Genomic DNA, 13,904 nt, shown 5'->3' with positions numbered 1-13,904 from the left:
TTTGTTGGTATTCAGCACCTCACAGGGTTTAACCCTTAGTGCTGAGATAAATCATGCCACAGGTAGTAAAGAGGTGCTGGAGAAGGAAATCAAGATGAGGACAGGAAAGCAGGAGGCAAGATGGTCTAAAATTTATTTTAGTTCGGGTCTCTAATACCCAGACAGTGCCCTGACCTGTTAAAAACATAAAAACATACATCTCTTGACATGTTGTGTAGAAAGTTCTGCAATGCCCAGATGACAGATGAAGTTTAAAACACCCAGCACCATCCTGCTGCTTCAGGTCACTCTGCTGCTGCTGCCTGCAGAAAGTCAGCTCTCTATTAGGCTTTTAAAAGAAGTGATTTCACTTCCTTTTCTGCACGTTTGTTGGGAATCATGGAATTCGGTGTTTCTGCCGAGTTCCTCAGTGCCACCTGGTGGCAAGGAGCCCTCGTCTCGGCCCTGCTGCCGTGAGCTGTAAGGAGCGGGTACAACCTGCACTGTCCAATGCATGGTGTATTCAGTCCATTTCCATGCGGGCACTTGTTCCTTTTGATAAAGATTTTGCTTTTAAAACTCGTTTTTTTCCCCTCCCAAGTGCCCGGGAAGGCTGTGACTGCCACTAGGGGGGGTGAGGCAGCCTCAGTGCCCTGCAAATGCTTCTTCTCCAAAATCAACAACAAAACAAAATAGCTGGGGAAGAAGGTAGAAGGGATTAAAGGCTTTCATAAGCGAACTGTAGTGTTTTCTTCTGAGCTTTTTCAGCTGGGAACTGCTCTTACTTAAAGGTGTTAAACACCTAGCAAATGCCCCATCAGTTCCCATAGTGTGCCTGGTACATCTTGCAGGTTTTGTTTCAGCAGGCTGTAACTGAGGCAGGTTGTTTTCTGTCAACTGAGAGAATATTCTCTTGAGCAGATATTGTTCTCAGCCCCTGGGTGACATTTCATGGATTCGAATATACACCGTTGTGGTGTTTGCCACGTGTAGATTTAAATCTCAAGCTCTTAAAGCAGCAGGAAGATGATGTCCAGCCTGAACACACCACTGCATCCTCCTTACAGCAGCACTCAGGCATGGCAGTGAGCCTTGTTGGTTTGCTGTTGGGAAATCTGTGGGGTGGTTTTGGACCTGAGCACGTGGTTCTGGAACAGGGTGAGGTTTGCAGAGCTGGCTGGAACTTGAGCTGTTCCCCTGCTGCTGCCTTTGCCTGCCAAAGTGTGCTGCAGGCAGTGTGTGGTACCCGCAGGTGCGAGGACGGGGAGGGTTTGGGAGCATCTCCGCTGTGCCCATCGCACAGAGGCTGTGCAGGGCTCCCTGTGTGTGTGCAGGAGAGAGGTGCTGGGGAAGCATTTCAGCTTCAACCTGGCTTCTAAATTGGGAGGTTTGGGAAGGGAGGGCTCGGGTTTCTGCTGGAAGGGAAGGAGCTGACAGGAAAGCACGGCCTCAGCCGTCCCCCTCCCCCCTGCGCTGACAGAGGAACCATTTACAAAAGGCCGATTCTCTTGGGAGCCGAGAGGCAGGAACGCCGCGTCTGTGAGTAATTTCCTGCTCAATATGGCTGCTCTGACTCACTCTGTTCCCCTGGGGTCACTGCGGGACTGCAGCGCACTCGCTGCCGCTCGCTCTCCCCCCAGCTCCTCGCTTCGTCCTTTGTGGATGGAAGGAGAGGGTTTTTTCCTCTGTGTGTGTCCCTCATCCCCCTTATTTTTCCCTCCCCAGTTTGAAACCATAGCCAAGCCATCCCTCACTGGGCAACGAGGGCCATGGTGGTGGCTAGGCATGAGTAAGGAGCTGACCAGCTGTGCCCTCCTCCTCCTCTCTCCAGCGTGCTCGCTCCAGCTTGGGAAGGGGGAGAAGCAAACACAGTGGTGGCTGATGCAAGCTGTGCCCCTGCCCAAAGGGTGGTGATGCCAGAGGAAGGGTTGGCATCCAAACTCAAACCTCCCATGCAGGGATGGAGATGCTTTGAGCCTGGTGCTGAGCTCCCTGGCAGGCTGTGCCCGGCGCTGTCGGTATGTGCTGTGCTTTGTGTGTTTGCACGTTGCCTCCTGTACCCTCGAGGGGAGCAGGAACGGCTCATCCATCATTCCCTGGGAACCACCCAGGGGAAGGAGATGAATCTGTGCTCTCCCAGCACCGGGAAGAGCTATGGACTCACTTCCCCTGGTGTTCCAGCCCCAAGGTCAGTGGGTTTGAAACACATCACCCTCCAAGCATTGGGTTTTTTGGGTGCTCCCACCCTTTCCCTCTCTGCTTGTTTCATGGTGCCACACAGGCATGGCAGAAGAGCAGCAGCAGTTTCTCAAAGCAGATTGATTTGCCTTGCTGGCTTTTCCAGTGGCCAAGGAGGTTGTTTTGGAGGCTCTTTTCCCACCCTCTTTCCAGGCCTGTGCGTGCATGGAGGGAAGGGGTTAGTTGTTCAAGCCCCAAGTTGACGACGAGAGTCCAAGAGATTCCTCTCTCCCCACGCTCCTTTTTAGCGTGAGCTTCGGCCTTGTGGTTTCTGATGTCATGGGAACTTTGCTCAGTCAGAGTGGCTGTGTTGTATTTCTTTTTCTCCCTGAGGGTCTGTTTTTGTTCATGGAAGAGAAGGAGAGACAACTACCCAGGGAATCTACATGCAACTGCCCCTGATTGCAGCTTCCCTCCTGCTCTCCCTCCTCCAAACCCCTCGCCCTGGGAGGAGAAACACTTGGAGTATAAAAAAATAGGAAAAAAAATTAAAGCATCTGCAGCAAGGCAGCAGCTCACAGCTCTGGAGCTGGATTGGAGAGGAGAATTGGAGTGTGTGCCCTCTGCTCCTGCCTCCCCCAGAGCCCTCCTAGGCTGGAGGCAGGTGTGGAATGGGCTGTGGACACAGAGCTGCTGCCAACCTGCACTGCCCTCTGTATTCAGGGAAGGCAGCAGTGTTGTCGCTGCTGCTTGTTGTTGATCTGAATGGGGAATGAGTCATTTTCTTGGAAAGCCCAGCAGTGCTGCACTGGGAGGTTTCTGGGTAGAATAGGAACAGCGTTGAGCCAAGCTCTACTGGAGGGGAGAACGGGACTTATGTGGGGCTTTTTTAATGCAGTCATTAAAAGGGAGGTGTGCAGAGGGAGGTCTGATTAGGAAAGCGTGGCAGGAAAAAGGCTGAATTTTATCATGGAAGGAGGAGAGCTGGATTGCCAGGGCTTCATGTGATGTGGCCACAGCGGGAGGGAGCGTGGAGGGAGGGAGGGAAGTGGCAGTGAGGTGGCTGGTGCGTGGGTCACAGGGCTTGGTGGGAATGTTTCCTTGGAGAGAGTGTGAGCGTGAGTCACTGCTGGTGCACGAGCTTCCTGGCTGGCCTGGCTCCCTCAGCCCTGCTCTTGGGTCTCTTTCAGATGAAGACAGGCCCCTTTGCTGAGCACTCCAACCAGCTCTGGAACATCAGCGCTGTGCCCTCCTGGTCCAAGGTCAACCAGGGCCTCATCCGCATGTACAAGGCAGAGGTGAGTGCTGTGGGCAGGGGGAGGCTGCTCAGCCACACACCTCCTTCCTTTCACAGCACCGTGGGGCACCACTTGGTGTGGGGACCCTGTCACAGCTCTTTGCTACCCCGTATTGACTGTGGCTTGGGAGTTCAGGTGTTACTGTGTAGAAGGAAGTTCCTATCTGCCTAGTGTTTGCCCCAAAACCAATCCCAAAATGACCATTCCCTGCAGACATGACTTTTGTCATTTCTTGTCTTCCCGTAGTGCAAGTTGAAGGTCTCCAGATTGCGTGCAATATCTTGACCTTTTTGTTCTTCTGGTCTTCCATTATTTTACTAGCTGGAGGAGGCAGTTTAAATTACCATCCCATGTTTCAAGAGCCCCAGAGCTACTAATCTCCCCTCACTATGAGCCCTGTCCATGCTGTGCACTGGCCCAGTGAGGCCACAGCCACCTCCCCAGTTTGGCAGCTCTCCACCCACCATCTCTGCTGGCCCTGACCTGGGGAACTGGGCAGTTTTGGCTCTCCCTTATCTCTCCTTCCTGCTCAAGCTAACTCTGAGCTTGAGGAAGCAGGACAGGAACCACCACATCTGAGCCTCCGGAGGGAACGGCCTGTCAGCCTCTCTTGCTGGGCAGGATGGGACAGTGCTGGCTCTGCAGGACGCACTGGCTGTGCTAAAGGCACTGGAAGAGCAGGATGGTGCAGCTCCCCAGTGCACCTGTGGAGACTGGTGGTGCTTGAAGGAGTTAATCCTATCCCCTGCAGTCCCTGCTGGTGTCAGCTGTGCTCCTGTTGCAGGGGCACATGGCTGAGGCTCCCGGGCAGCTCTGCTCAGGCCCAACACAAAGGGGTTAACTGTGCCGAACTGAGCTCTCCCTCCCCCAGCCCTTCCTTTGCACTGCACATCCTGTGTTTAGGTTCCAGGCCACATACCTCTCTAATCTGTGAGGTGTCACTCCCAGGCCCGCTGGCTCCTTCCGCCCCCAGCTCAGCTTTCCTCCCAGCCTCCAAAGAGGAGAGGCAGGGCTTGGGGGTCGACCCCCTCGGCTGATTGCTCCTCGTGGGGACTCCCCTGGGCTGCCCCTGCTCACAGATCTGTCACAGAGACTGGAGGCACTACCTGCTGAGAAACCCTGAGCTGGAGGCTCTGGTGTGAGAGCTGGGGAGTCTGAAGGGAAGACCCCAGTCTTGGGAGTGCTGTTAAAATGAAACATGAGTGCACTAAAACTCAGAGCCTCAGTGTGGTCGACTGCTGCCTCCACAGCCGTGTGGTGGTCCTGCTTTTCCTTTGGACCAGTTTCTCCACACACACTGTTTGGGTACTCCCCTGGCATTCCATGTGCCCCAGGATGTTTGGGTGCTCCTGCCACTCTGTGCCATGTGGTTGCTCCCACCTGGAGGACTGTGGCAGTGATGACCCCTCAGTGCAGTCTGCATGTCCACTGAGGTATTGGGGCCACCATGTGCTGGCTCAGGTTTCCTCTAGAAACTGTGAGGTTCTTTGGCTTTTCAAGGTGCACCCAAGACATGACATTTTCTGGAGGCCTTGAACTGTTTGGAATAGCAGGTGGCATTGTGTGAAAATGCTGGATCCAGTACTGGTGGGTTTTTTAGAAATGCCTAGAGATGTAGTTGTGTTAAGGGGAGAATGCAAAGACTGCTAGGAAAGGTAATGACACAAATTTAGGCTAGGGTGTAAAAAACATTGAGTCAACCAAAGCACTTTAAATTTAGTTTTTTCCTCAAAGAATATTTGTAGATCTTAAAGGACTAGTCCTAAGAACATGATCCTTGTGCAGAAGTGTCCACTCCTGGCACTGTATGATGCCTGTGTTCACCTGGATGGGCAGAGGAGGGGGGGGACTCCTGCTTGAGTGGTTCTCACTAGTTCTTTATGTACAGATGTATTTTATCTTTTGATATGATCTGCTCTGGGGAGTCTCCCACCGTGCGGCTGGCTCAGCCAGTGCCTGCCTGGCTTAGTAGAGGAGTGTGGATATGGACATGGCAGCATGGCTGGGCAGAGCTTTCAGTTATGGTGTGCCTGGCCATGCAGCTTAGACCAACATTTGCAACTAGAAGATCTCTTTGATTGATTTTCTGGGAATGGCACAATGTTCAGGAGTCACCAAACCTTCATCCTTCTCAACCTGAATCCTGGGGGTTTCAGACCAGGTACAGTCACAGCTGGAGATCCTGTCTGCTGCTGGCTCCCAGCACAAGTTTCTGCTCGCTGTACCCAGCTGTGTAGCCTTCACCAGTGCAGTCTTTTTCCAATTAGCCACTGCCAGCATTAGCAGAAGGGAAGCCAACAGACCCCAAGTGTTGACATGGATCTTTTTTTCAGCTCAAGGCAGGCAGTGTCTGTGGCAGAGCCTGGAGCGTGTGATGGCAAAAGAGAGGGGATGTTTGGGGTTGTGCTGTTGCTTTTTCTGACTGGCTGAGTGAGATTTTTTCAATTTCCCATCCCTTCTTCCTGCCCCTCTGACCCCCTGTTGCAATTAGATCAGGTGAAATCAGACACTCAGATGGAGGCTCCAGCTCTGTGACGTGTTTGGGGTGGCAGAGAAGTGCTCGGTGCTGGCAGTGCTGGTCGTGACTGGGTTTGAGTGGAGGCAGCAGCAGAGTGAAGGAGTCACTGGTTGGAAGCAGACCAGGAGAAATTAAATGCTCAGTCACAACCTGCTCTTACTTGGTGGGAGTTGGGCAGCCCCAGAACTAGTTCATTTAGAAAGTGCTCCAGAGGCCTTTTCTGTGTCTCCTCTATGGGAAGACTTCAAACAGCCAACAGAAAGCTCAGGTGTGTCCATGTGGCTGGGAGCTCTAGTCTGGATCCAGGCACTCCAGGGTGGATGGGCAGGAGGCTGAAGACAATGTGTCTTCAGCTCTATGTGTTTATGAAATCTCAGATGTGTCTATTTATAATATAATGGGTGAAGATGTGTTTGCTTGGAAGTCCAAGGGCTATTCTTATTCTCTCCATCAAAGATGAGTGAAGAAGTTGACAGAATAGAGTGTGGTTAAAGCAGCAGCCTTGATGTTTTTCCCCTGAGTCTGCTTTTGAGTCTCCTGACCTTTCCTTCTCTGCAGTCAGTCGAGAAATACTTTTCATTGCAACTAATCTAGTCCCAGTTCCATCTTTAAAGGCTGAACGTGGTGCACAAATCTACTACCCAGCCGAGTCATAAACAGACCTTCAGCACAGTCAGGATGGTGGCAAGAAGAAATAAGCCTGTCCCCTCCGTTGAGCTAGTGTTGGCTACATCAGTTTCACCCACAGATGATGCAAGAAGGGTCCTGTCTCTTGGTACCTCTCATAATCCAGTAAATTTGTGCTAGTCCTTTTGGATACAGGAGGAAAAGTTTCTCTGCCTCTCTCTTCTTGGGCTGGCAATGTGTTAAGTGGAATGGATACTCATTCTTCCCACTGGTGGTAAAGGTTCTTCATCTGGAGCCCAAACCAGTCTGGTCTTCCATGGGACTCCTTGGAGCTAATTGGGCTGACATTTCTAGCTGTCAACATCTCCAGTGTTCATTTCTCTCTGCTCTTCTCTCACGTCACTGTTTCCAGCACTGCTTCCTCTGAGGGTTTGTCTAAGTGGTTGTGTGGAGAGATGGCAGCAGCTCTGAGCATTAGGAAGCTTTGAAGGTGACGTGCCCTGATGGTCGCAGGACTTATTTCTCCTTGGTGCCTTGCCGTGGAGACTTGTGTTTTTCTGCATGGCTGTTATTCCCCAGGAGTGGATCCAGCCATGCTGTACTTTCACCACCTCCAAACTTGCTTTGGCTCCAGTATGCTTGTGCTTGGAACCAGTTGTCTGACCTCTGACTCCAAAGGGATTACTGTAGGCCTGGGCTTCTTGAGCACAAATCTTCCTGCTTGCCCATGATGACAGCACAAGGGCAGGCTGCCTGCTGCTGCCCGAGTCCTGCCTTGGGGTGAAGAGCTGTCTGCAGCATGTTACTTCCTCCCCAGCCCCAGAGCCAAGGTCTGCCCTGCTGCAGTGAGTCCACTTTGGCCCTGTGGAGAGCACCAGGCTCCTTCCTATGGAAAGGGGTGTGGTAACTACAACATGGCACTTGCCTCCTTTTGGTAGGAAGGAGCTGTGCTCAGAGATGTGCCTGAAGGAGTGAGTTGTGCATCTTGTCCCCAAGATCTACCCAGGAGGATAGTGGTTGCAGGCAGGAGCTGGTATGGCCTTGCCACCCTCCTGCTGCTGGGGGGAGCTGGGTACCTGCCTGGTGCTGCATCCCATCCATCCTGGTGCTCTGTTTGTGCCAACGAATTTCTGGGACTAGGTGGACTCCTGTTAGTTGGTAGCTGCTGTGCTTTGGTTGTATGTACTTCACATCTCCTCCTGTGCAGTAGGAGTCTCATCAGCAGACCTGTGCCTCAGCTGGGTGCTGGGGAGAGCCTCTCCTCCCAAGACACAGGGCACTTGAGCTTGTTTTATCCTCTTCATATTGTGCTGTCTAGTGAGGGGAGAACTTGCCCCTCTGCCTGCGGCTAGGAGGTGGCTAACACCTCACTAGCCCTGACTCCAGCCCCCCAGTAATGAGTGCCCATGCAGCACAGCCAGGTGGTCTGTGTCCCTTGTTCAGCACAGCTAACGTGGGTGATGTTAGTGCAGATGCAGCTGGTGAACACGCACTGCTGAGCTCTGTGTGGCTGGAGGTGAGTCTGCTCTGTGCCCTCAGAGAGGTTTGGGCAGTCTGAATCTGCAGTGACTCAAAAAACAGAGCTCTGAGTGGCTTTGCCAGGCAAGTGCTGGCAAACTCTGACGTGACTATTGACCACAGCCCCTGACCTTCCTGCTGGCAGGATGGTGAGTGGAAGGGGCTGTGCTCTCCCAGCCCAACTCACCCCACACAGGGTCTGGGCATAGCTGGAGGAAGCAGCTCTGAGCTAAGCTCCCTTGTTGTGGATATATGTGACTGATCCATGATCCATTACTCTGTGTTGGGAGGTGGGAATTTCAGGGGTGAGGAGTTGTTGGGAATAGCATCATATCTTAAACAATGGCAGCAAAATCACTGGTGCTTGTCCATCAGAGACCTGAGTCTCAAATGCTGTTTGGGCAGTGCCTTGTGGCTGCAGGATGGTGCCTCAAGCCCAGAGTGTGGGCAGTGGCCTGGGGAGAGAGAGTGTCTTCCCTGGGGGCTTCTGCAGTTCTCAGTGTTTGTAGGGTGAAGCTCTTCAAAGAGATCAGCCTGAGCAAGGAGAGTGGTGAGAGAAAGCTGCTGACATAGACATGCCACTTCTGCTCATGCTCCAGGCCTGAATTTCAGCAAGCAAAAGGCTCTGGCTGAAGGGAAGGGGATGGGCTTATGAAGTGTTACTGGCCTGAGGAGCCTGACAGGAATGTGGGGGGAAGAGGTGGGACTGATCCCTCTGCCTGTGGCTGAGCTGAGTGGCCCCAAGCTCACTGCGTCCTGACCCTGCGGGCAGGATGTAGCTCTGGCTGCATGGGTAAGGTGGAACTGTCTCTCCTGAATTCACCTCTCTTTGTCTCCCCTCCTGCAGTGCCTGGAGAAGTTTCCTGTGATCCAGCACTTTAAGTTTGGCAGCCTGCTCCCCATCCAACCTGTGACATCCTAAGGAGGCGGCGGGAGGAGCGGAGGCAGCGGAGGCACAGCGCGGCACTCTTCCTCCTCCCCTCACTCTCCTCATCGCCCTGCCCGTTACACACAGCCCCTTCATTTCTGCACATCCTCATCAGCAACCACAGATCCCAAGCACTCGCCGGCCTTGCACGGGAGATGGGACTGGGAGCAACTCCTCCTGCACATCCTCACCACAGGGATGTCTTGCCGGGGCTGTTCTTCTCCGCTCCGCCACGTCTGACTGCGGCTCCGGGCACGGGGATGGGTTTGTGTAGGGGCTGCCTGGCACAGGCTCTCTGCTTCCCTTCCCGGGAGGAAGGGGTGTGGAGGGGAGGAAGGCACGTGTGTATGTGTTGGGCAGTGGTAACTGCAATTTCCCTTCTGAATTTCATTGGAGTTTCCTGTTGGTGTTTGCTTTGGGAAACCACTGCGCGGGGTGAGGTGTGAGCCTTCGCGTGTCTGTAGGCACCTCTGCCTGCACGGGGAGGTCTGGAATGGGGAAAGGAAGTTGTAGGGAATGTCTGTGGGTTGTGGAAGCCCAGGGTCTCATCTGTCCCTTTCTCTGGGTAAGGAAAACCCTTTCCCTTGCATGTCTTCTGCGAAGTTCCCTGTGTCTTCTTTTCCCATTCCTGCCTCTTCTCTTGGGTGAAGCTGGGAACCTTCAGGGCTGTGGGGTCTGAGCTGGCTCTGGAGCTGGAGACAAGGTCCCTGGAGGGACCTGGCTCTGTGGGAACAGCTATGCAAAGACACTGCTCAGGCTCTCTCTTAATGGGCACAAACCCTGACACATTCACACACATCCATCGCTGGGTCCAACCTGCCCTCTGCACTCCCTGTTTCCTCTGTGCTTTGCTGCCCTGGGGCTGGGCTGGCCCTAGTGGCACAAGGTGACTGTGGTTGCTCCTGCTTGGTCATAAATTGTAGTGACAGCCCCATAGCAAAGGGATTTCCCCACGAAGCAGCACGTTCCCCAGCTCTTCGAGGGACACATCCCTGGAGCACAGGCAGCATGAGGGGACAAGCATGCAGCTTTACGTGCATTTATCTACTCGTGCTGGAAACAAAAAGCATAAATAGCTCTGTGGGTTATACCTGGAGAAAGCTCTTTGCCTTTGCCATTCCCTGCTGGTGTTGCCGTGCTGGACCTCAGGGAGAGGGACCACGTTTCCAATGCCACCAGCAGCAGCATCTTGAAGGCAGGTGGATGGAGGGAGAAGTGGTCTGGATCACACCAGCAGCATCACTGGAGTGCAGAGACAGCTGGTGCTGGGTTTGAGATGTGCTGTTGTGTCCACAGGTCATGACCAAGATTGTCCATAACTGGAGAGGGGATGTTTCTTCTTGGGGTTCCCAGGCTGGGTGTGGGGAGGACAGGGCTGTGGTTTGGTGTTTGCTGGGCATCAGGAGCAGCAGGGATCCTTCCCCTGGCACTCCCACAGACCATGGAGGAGGTGGTAGGGCTGCCCCCAGCCAGGCTGCTCAGCTTTTGCTGCTGCACTGCTTTACTGCTGGGCAGGGGGAGCAGCCTGCTAGTGGTTTTTTTTGTTTTGTTTTTTTTTTTAATTTTATTTTTTCATGGGTTTTACCAGATCTACTTACTCTCTCTTGTAAAGGTTCTTGCAGGTGCTCAGGAGGAGAGCAAGAAAAGAGTTTCAATTAAGAGGCAGTGAAATGTCCACAGAGCTGAGGCAGAGCTTTCTAGCACTGCTACTGTCCTGCCTGCTTTCAGCTCAGCCCTGGGCAGGGGTTGGGGGACAAGGAGCTTTTGACCTGCCTGAAACTCTATTAACTTGTATTTTAAATGAAAACAGAAGACTGGAGTTAAGTGTTGTTTTACTCCTAAATGAGATTTGGGGTTTTTTTAATGGATTTCCAAATGGATCCACACCTGGAACGATGCTGGAGATCTGTGTGCTTGCTGGGACTTGATGAGTCCATCTGCAGTGGAGCAGCTGGTGCTTGGAGCAGAGACCCCTGGTGTCCCCATGCATTGCTGTGTGGCTTTTGGCAAGTGTCCCCATGCTCTAAGTGGCTGTGCAGCATCTGACCAGCAATGGCTGAGCTGAAGCCTGTGGTGTCCTGAAGCTGCCCTAGGGTCAGGAATGTATCTCTCCTGGTCATCTTCTGGAAATGGGGATTCCATGCAAAAGGATGGGTGGAAATGTTGACATCCATGCATAGCAGGGTCACCAGAAATGTGGAATACTGCACCAAAAAAGGGTGGAGAGGTGCTTCCTTCCCCTGCAGCTGCAGCCACTGCTCCCTGGGGACAAGATCCCTGGACTTGGGATCTGCCAAGGAGGTGGGAGGAGGCTCATGCAGAGCTTTGTGTTTCTTGCTTGGCTGAGTCTGCACATCTGTCCTGCTGGGGATTTTGGGACTTCAAGCAGCTAATTCTTGTTTGAGGCTTATCAGCCTGCTTGGGATGTGCCCCTGTCACGTGGCAGCCAGCTGCTTGCCTCCCTCTGACTCCCACCCATGGCCATCACTGGTTCTCGGGGCTCTGCTCCTCTCCTGGTGTGTCCACACACACAGCAGCACCCAGAGCTGCTCTGTGTCCAAAGCAGCACTCCCCTCCTCCTCCTGTGTTGTAGTTTTAATTAAAGTCTCTGTGTTTTGCACTGGTGACTGTGTTGGTGTCTCTCAGACTGGGCTTTGCTCCTGCTTTGGGAGCAGAGCCAGTGAAGCTGATGTCTGGAGCATTTGGTGCAGGGAAGAGGCCTCATGGAGGGACTTGCTGTGTTGGTGGTTGATCTTTTGCTTGCACCAAAATTGACTCGTTACTTAACTGCATGATCGAGTACATCCAGTTTGTCTTTGTGTCCTTCCTAGGTGTCTTCTGTTGTATAGTATGGTTTATTTATTAACCTTTTTGCTGTGTCCACCCCCGTCCCAGCTGGGATTTGGCAGGTAGGTGATGTGAGAAGTCTGATCCCAGGCCAGCAAATGCCTCTTGAAGATCAGAGACTCTCACAACCAAAGGACGTTTGAGCCTTGTTTCTGAGGCAGGGTGAGAACTGGAAGCTTTTTCTTCAGATGTTTTTCCTGTCCTGCTGTTGTAGGAGCTGACTCAGGACTTCCAGCATCAGTTTAGTTCAGCAGCTTTGTTGGATTTATATTATACCTGGATTAAATTAAACCTGGACCTTCTCACGAGTGGTCGGAGCTAGTGTAGCTGTGCTTAGCAAACGCTCCTTTTCTTGTCTCTGGGTTACATCTTCTCCATCAACACAGGCCAACTGTGCGAGCAAGTGTTGCTAAAAGTGGCAGCAGCGTGGAGGGATGGATGGTGAGCAGAAATGTCATCTTGGATCAGGAATGTTTTCTTTGAAGGCACTTGAATTCATCTTGAACATGTCCCTCGGTGAATGTGACGCGCGGTGAAGGGGAAGCAGACGTAGCGTGGGTTTCTCTCCATCTTTCCCCTCAGCCCACTGACCAAAGCCAGCTTTTGTAAGATTCCAGGACTGGATCCTTGGGCTTGCCACACGTGGGCCAGTTTGTGTTTCTGTTGAACAGCTGTGGCCTTTGCTCGGGGCGTGTTTCGCGCATCGCCGTCAGCCTTTCCCCGCCTCGTCCTTCACAGCCTCCCTTAGAAGTGATCCCTCATGGCCAACAGTAATAAATGAAGTCAGAGTTGAGAGAAGCAGCCTCGTGTGGGGATAGGAGTAACAGAATAAAAAATAGAACTGTTTGATGCCACTGTTGCTGTATTAACTCGTCGCTGGTGTGTGGCTCGGTGCCGTCGCACAGCGCTGCGTTCCTGCGAGGGAATAAACACAGCAGCACCACTGCAGGGCCAGCAAAATCTGAGCTGGCACCCAAGGGGAAGATGCACTTTGTACCCCAAGGACCTGAGGCTGAACTACCCAAGAGCACTGGACTCTGCACTGTGTCCCTACAACTGCGTTGTGTCCTTCCTGAGAGAGGGAAGGAGGCAGAAATGGGTGGGAGAAGGTGGAATTGGTGGTTAACGGTAACTGCTACCATAACCTGAACTCTCCTGCTGCCAACGTGCTGGTGGGAACCTTGTACCCTTGAGAAGCTCACAAGGATCTCGTTGCTGCTTCCACAAGGACTCTCCTGGCTCAGCTGTAGAATTTCACAGGGCTTCTGGAGGTCATTTCATGCTCTGATAGCCAAGAGGAGAGATCTTCATCCTTTAACGTTACTTCCCGTTCGGTGGATGAGCACTCTTCCCATTGACATTGGAGAAACTCCTTGAACATCCTAGGGACAGACAGGTCTTGTAAAATTGTGCCAAACTCCAAACTAGGATGAGCCAAATCGAAACGGGGCTGTCTCCACATCAGATTCGGCGAGGGCTGAACCGTGACGGGCACCTTCAGCTTGGAGATGTGCTCACTCTGGAGAGCACAGGGCTGTGAGCAGGCTGTGGAGGTTAGAAAAGGCCTTGCAGGGGGTGCAGGGGGTGGAGTGGGTGCTTCTGCTTGCTATAAAAAGCCTGGGCTTGGGAATGTCCTCATCGGTCGTCTCCATGCGGGGCGTAAATACAGTTGTCGCTAAAATAGGAACGAGTCACTCCCCATGTTCCCAGTTGCGACTGTAACACAGATAATAAATAACATCCAAATCCTTCATCTGAATTTGGGCTTCTTAATGCTTGGTGTGTGCACATCCATGGAAACAAACCCCAGGAGCGACATCCTGCAGGAGCAGAGCCTTGGGGCCCTGACCCAGTGGGTGCCAAGGTGTGTGTTTAAGTCCTCCTGAGCATGTTTTGCTTCCTTTTATAAAAGTAGATTAAGGATGTGCTCAAGGATTTGCTGACCCTATGAAGAGAGGAAGGAGAGAAAGTAGAGGATCAGTTCCTCATCAGTTTTTCTCTTTCTAAGACA

General features: G+C 52.7%; 1 protein-coding gene across 3 annotated transcripts in view; it reads left to right on the top strand.

Annotated features, from left to right (window-relative positions):
* The window catches only part of PPP2R4 (protein phosphatase 2A activator, regulatory subunit 4), a 20,505-nt gene extending 11,255 nt beyond the window's left edge, over positions 1 to 9,250 (top strand). For all 3 annotated transcript variants that reach the window (XM_009083394.1, XM_009083395.1, XM_009083396.1), the window contains 2 exons: positions 3,348 to 3,455; positions 8,966 to 9,250. In XM_009083394.1, the coding sequence (XP_009081642.1) occupies positions 3,348 to 3,455; positions 8,966 to 9,040 (183 nt within the window). In that variant the 3' untranslated portion in view covers positions 9,041 to 9,250. The remainder of the gene's footprint in view (positions 1 to 3,347; positions 3,456 to 8,965) is intronic.
* Positions 9,251 to 13,904: the final 4,654 nt, after the last annotated feature.

Source organism: Acanthisitta chloris, unplaced genomic scaffold (assembly GCF_000695815.1).
Source record: "Acanthisitta chloris isolate BGI_N310 unplaced genomic scaffold, ASM69581v1 scaffold5341, whole genome shotgun sequence".
NCBI classification, from domain to species: Eukaryota; Metazoa; Chordata; class Aves; order Passeriformes; family Acanthisittidae; genus Acanthisitta; species Acanthisitta chloris.
This window is presented reverse-complemented; position numbering and strand designations above follow the sequence as displayed.